Source organism: Lucilia cuprina, chromosome 2 (assembly GCF_022045245.1).
Source record: "Lucilia cuprina isolate Lc7/37 chromosome 2, ASM2204524v1, whole genome shotgun sequence".
NCBI lineage: Eukaryota > Metazoa > Arthropoda > Insecta > Diptera > Calliphoridae > Lucilia > Lucilia cuprina.
Genome location: NC_060950.1, coordinates 16,867,973 through 16,873,894, shown reverse-complemented (window position 1 = coordinate 16,873,894; position 5,922 = coordinate 16,867,973). Strand labels below are relative to the sequence as shown.

Genomic DNA, 5,922 nt, shown 5'->3' with positions numbered 1-5,922 from the left:
ATCTATCTATCTATCTATCTATCTATCTATCTATCTATCTATCTATCTATCTATCTATCTATCTATCTATCTATTAAATGTTAAAATTGGCCACTACTGTAAAGGTATTTATACAAGAATTAAGCTTCATAAAGAAAAATATGAAAAATAAGAATACGATTACTTTTCTTGTACTTTTTCTTTACAGATTACACTGGCCAACAAAATATAAAAAAAATCTAACACCGAGGTGCTGATCAGAATCTTGTCGCAGAAGATTTTAAGCTGAAAAATTTAAATACGTAGAAAAATAAAAATTGAAATGATTGAGAAACCTAGCAATTAGTTTCGGATTCAATCCTTCAAAATTTGTACACTTTAGTTTTCGATTTCAAAATTTGTTTGCCCGTGTTATTTGACAAGCATATGTATATAATTTTCTATGAAAAGGAAAAGCTATGTGTACATAAGTAATGCAAACCATGATATTTTATTACAATGCGACAATAGCAACAAAAACAACAACTTAATAGTAAAATGTAAAACAACAATAAACACAATAAATAAATAAAAACTAAGAAAGAAAGCTAGAAAAGAACCGTACAAAAAAAAGCGGAAAAGTTAAAATTCTTAAGATTACAACACAATGACAACAACGTCGATGCAGACGTCGAACAAACCAACAATTATAAATACATTTACACACTTGCAAACACAAAAGAAAAAGGCTAAACTAACTAACAATGAAATATAGCAACAATAGCCAGCCAACGACCAAACAATAGCAACAGCAACAGCAGCAGCAACCAACAACAAGCTGCTAACCAACAACTAAATACCAACAAGAAAATAGAAGAAATATGTTTAAAGTTATTTTTAAAAATTATTATTTTTTTTTTTGTGATTAATTTAACGCGATTTTTTTTTTTGTAATATATATTACGTAGAAGATTTTGCAGCAGTTATGATCAATATAAGAAAATTTTGAGACTAAAGTAGAGAAGATAAGATCAATATTTGTGGCAAATCATACAAAGTAGTTTAAAGAGAGTGTTTTTGTAACAACAACAACGCCTAAGCAGCATTGAGCACGCTTTAAAGACATCAACGTAGTATGAGAAGTATTGCCCATGACTGCTTAACAGCTCAAATACATTCTTTTAAAATAACACTAAATAAGAAAAATATAAAACCAAATCCTAAGAAAAGAACAATTTCCAAACAATACTCCTTCTCCTTCCAAGAAAAAAATGAGAGCAACAAGAATTTCTTAACGTTTTGTTAGAAAAAATGTAATGAATATAATAAAAACAAAAAAACTACTCAAGTTAACGAACTCCAGAAAATATTACAAAAAAAGAAGCATTTACAACAAAAATAATAATAATAATAACTATTTAAGAAAAACTATTTCATCTGTTTTACCAGCCTGGCTGGAGACTTTTGTAAATTTCAAACAGCAAACAAATAATAATCATAATACTTTATATTGTTTTGATTTCATATTTAAAAACAAGTACAATAAAATATAAAAGAAAGAAAACAAAATACAAAAAAATAGGAACATATTTTCATATAAATCGACCTTAATTCATATAGAGTTCTAAAGTACATGATGATGATGATGATCATCAGCAGCAACACAATTAATAAAGTGATTTATTACAACAATTTTTATCCCTTTTTATATATGTTTTGTTTTTGTAAGGAATTTCATTTTAATTTATATTCCTTTGATATTGTGTGAAAAAAAATGTATATGCCATATGATGTTGACCCTAATTTAATTTGAATATGTTTTGTCGAAAAGAAGTTTTCTTCATATTATTTAATAATAATTATGTAAAATTATTTTATTGAAAGGATTTAGAAAAGTGTGAAATATGAAGAACAAAATCTTATGTTTAAGTGGCTCGTAGGACCAATAGTTTGCTTGACAACTTTTTCTATAGTAAGTTTGCTTGCTTGATAGAACTTCTAAAGAAAACTTCATCTTGCTAGCAATACAAAAATTTCTAAAGAAACAAACATACAAAAAATTGTAAAAAGAAAACTCCATATTGCTAAACAACACAAGGCGAGAAATGTTGCTTGATAGGCCAAACAATTTTTTTTATAAAAAAGTTGCTTGCCATTTAAGAAATATTTTTCTAAAGGAAAATTGCTCTTCAGGCAACACAATCTTTTACTTACCGAAAGGTTAATACAGGCAACATAATATTTATTTATAGAAAAGTTGCTTGTCAGGTAACAATTATTTTCTTCTATTTGATTAGCAAGACAATAATTCTCTTATAGAAAAGTTGCTTGCTAAACAATACGCTCTTTTTTATACAAAAAAGTTGCTTGATAGACAAGCTAATAATTTTTTATAGAAAAGTTGCTTACCTGGAGAGATAATCTGTTTCTTATGGAAAAGTTGCTTGCTCTGAAAGGCAATCTTTTTCTTATAGAAAATTTGCTTTCCTGGCTGAAAAATTTTATTCTTATTGTAGTTGGTTGCTAGGCAATACAATCTCTTTCTTATAGAAAACACAATAGTTTTCTTTTAGAAAATTTGCTTGCTTAGCATTTCATCATTTTCTTATAGAAAAGTTGCTTGTCAAGCAATACAATCTTTTTCTTTTAGAAAAGTTGCTTGCCGGACAAAACAATATTCTTCTTTTAGAAATGTTGCTTGTCGGACAAAACAATAGATTTCTAATAGAAAAGTTGCTTGTCAGACAAGACAATCAATTTCTTATAGAAATGTTGCTTGCCCGACAAAACAATCTTCCTCTTGAAGAAAAGTTACTTGTCAAGCAAGAAAACCTTTTTCTTATAGACAATATTTTTCTTTTAGAAAAGTTGCTTGTCGGACAAAACTATAGTTGTCTTATAGAAATGTTGCATTCCCGACAAAATAATCTTTTTTTGTAGAAAAGTTGCTTTGTCAAGCAAGACAATCTTCTTCTAATAATAAAGTATCTGGCCATTCAAGACAAAATTTTTCTTACAGAAAAGTTGCTAGCCAGACAAAACAATGATCTTCTTAAAAAAGTTGCTTGCCAAGACAACCTTTTTCTTATAAAAAAAATTCTTTTAGAAAAAGAAAATTTTTTTCTTATATAAAAGTTGCTTGCAGACAAAACAATATTCTTCTTTTAGAAAAGTTGCTTGTCGGACAAAACAATAGTTGTCTTAAAGAAATGTTGCTTGCCCGACAAAACAATCTTCTTATTGAAGAAAAGTTTCTTGCCAAACAATACAAAGCAATGTTCTTCTTAAATAAAAGTTGATTGCCAAGCAGGATAATCTTTTTCTAAAAGAAAAGTTGCTTGTAAGGCAATGCAATCTTTTTCTTTTAGATAAGTTGCTTGCCGGACAAAACAATAGTTTTTTTTATAGAAAAGTAGCTAGACAATCTTCTTTTTGAAGAAAAGTTGCTTGCCAAGCAGGACAATCTTTTTCTAAAAGAAAATCTTTTTCTTTTAGATGAGTTGCTTGGCAGACAAAACAATATTCTTCTTTTAGAAGAGTTGTACAAAACAATAGTTTTCTTATAGAAAAGTTGCTTGCCCGACAAAACCATATTATACTTAAAGAAAAGTTGCTTTGCCAAGCAAGACAATGTACTTCTAATAAAAAGGTTGCTTGCCAAGCAGGACAATCTTTTTCTAAAAGAAAAGTTTCTTGTAAGGCAGTGCAATCTTTTTCTTTTAGAAAAGTTGCTTGCCAAACAAAACAATATTCTTCTTTTAGAAAAGTTGTACAAAACAATAGTTTTCTTATAGAACAGTTGCTTGCCCGACAAAACCATATTATTCTTAAAGAAAAGTTGCTTTGCCAAGCAAGACAATGTACTTCTAATAAAAAATGTTTCTTGCCATGCCAAACAATCTTTTTCTTTTAGAAAAGTTGCTTGCTTTTTCTTATAGAGAAGTTGTTTATCAGGCAATAAAAGCTTTTTTTAAAAAAAACAACATTTTATCAATTACAAACGCATGATTTCATTTTTATTCTTGTTGGTAGCCAAATCATGCCAAAACTATAATGATTTACTTACCGTGGCAAAAAAGTAATTTCATCTGGATTCATAAATAACGTCCACACCAACAACGACAACAACAGCAAGAAATGTAATTAAAATAAAACAATGTATGAACAAACACGTATGTATGATTGTATGACGGTGACAATTCACTTAAACACCCCCGACCAACTTTAATAATGAACTCATAAACTGACAACAACGACAAAACAAAAAGGCAACCAAACGCGGCGGTATACGAGTTTAAAGGAGGATATAGAGGCGGAGCAGGAGCACAGTTGAAGAAGTACAATTAATGGAGCAAGTGTGGAAAATAACAATAAATGTTAAAATAGTGACATGAAAAACACACTTGTGCTGCAACAATAAATATAATAAAAAAGTAAATAAACAAGTTGATGTCAAAATTTAATGGCTTTTTATATATTTTTTTGTTTTAACTGCTTCTTTTGAAAAACTTTTTTAAGAGTGTTTTTAATTGTTATTTTTTTTTTCTTGTTTTTCAGTAAAGAATTTTCAATAAAATTGTCTTAACAATGGACCAACACAAATTTTAAGCACTAGCTTTCCAAAATTACATACATGGACATGTAAAAGTAATATGAGTAAACGTGCAGCGAATTTTCAAAAAAAGATAAAGAAGACAACTTTAAATCATTCAATTGTGAAGGCAAACAACACTCATGCACGCAGACTTAACGATGCAACAGCAATCATTAGCAGCTTCAACAGCACCAGCAGCCACTCCAATATACGCGAACGCACTACGCAGCAACACACCTTATAAAAACCCTCACACACTCGCTGCCCACCACTCTTCCCTTCCTTTTTAAATGTTTGGGTTTTTTTTTTCCAAAAAATATTTAAAATTTTTATTTTTAGTTTTCTTAGGTATTTTTCTTTTAACTTGTTTATAATGTGGCACAAAAAATACCGACCAACCGACACAACTTGCAGCTTGAATGTTATGAAAACAACTAAAAGTTTGCCACCAGAAATTTTCTAGTCAAAGCACGTAAACGTAGTAAAAGCAGCACTCGCAGTCAATACATGGATGCATCAGTAAAAATGCATGCAACAAAAATTGTAGCAACAAAATTTATATAGATATACGAGTATAAAATAGTTTATATCAGGCATGGATAAGTGTAATAAGTTTTTGAAAATTTTTCATAAAGAGTTTATTTTTAAGTCCAAAGATTAGTCAGTTGATTAGAATAGTACTCCATGACTAGTTTATGGACGTATGCACTAGTTTGCTGAGAAGCTAGATCGTTAAGTCTAAAGACCAATCTATGAATTAAATTATTACCTAGCCTAGCCTACTATTTACTGACCTGTTGACTAGCCTATTGAATAGTTTGAGGACTATGAACTAGCTTTGAACTACCTACATCATGGGTGTGTCTATTATTTGGTATAAAGTATTAATTTAAAACTGTTTTGATTCAGTTTTGCAGTATTCTAATAGTACTGAACTTTCCATGCCTGTTTTAAATGCCACATAAAAGAGCATAACAAAATGCACACACAAAGAGATAAAAAGAGAGAGTTTATTTAAAAGAATTTTATCATGATGACAAAGATGATAAGAGAATTACTATTACTTTATGCCACAAACATCTAAATAACTTTAACATACCCGAATGAAAGATTTTAATAATAACTAAGAAAGACAGACAACATGATACCCTACAACGATATTGTTAAGTAATTTTCTAAAATAAGTCTTAGTTAGTCTCCTTAACCCGAATTACCCCAACTATAGACTATCTATAGTCTAGTTTATAGTCTAGTCTATAGTCTAGTTTAGTCTATAGTCTAGTCTATAGTCTAGTCTATAGTCTAGTCAATAGTCTAGTCTATAGTCTAGTCTATAGTCTAGTCTATAGTCTAGTCTATAGTCTAGTCTA

At 29.2% G+C, this 5,922-nt stretch overlaps 1 protein-coding gene across 6 annotated transcripts in view; it reads right to left on the bottom strand.

Annotated features, from left to right (window-relative positions):
* The window catches only part of LOC111682255 (dnaJ homolog subfamily C member 7), a 34,543-nt gene that overhangs the window by 4,901 nt on the left and 23,720 nt on the right, over positions 1–5,922 (bottom strand). Inside the window, exons 1-2 of one of the 6 annotated variants that reach the window (XM_046950882.1) lie at positions 4,592–4,962; positions 4,025–4,366 (exon numbers count right to left, since the gene is read on the bottom strand). The exons of 4 other annotated variants lie outside the window; for them this stretch is intronic. In XM_046950882.1, the coding sequence (XP_046806838.1) occupies positions 4,025–4,056 (32 nt within the window). In that variant the 5' untranslated portion in view covers positions 4,057–4,366; positions 4,592–4,962. Of the gene's footprint in view, positions 1–4,024; positions 4,963–5,922 lie in introns of those variants that run through there. One more of the 6 variants, XM_046950881.1, reaches the window with a different exon arrangement.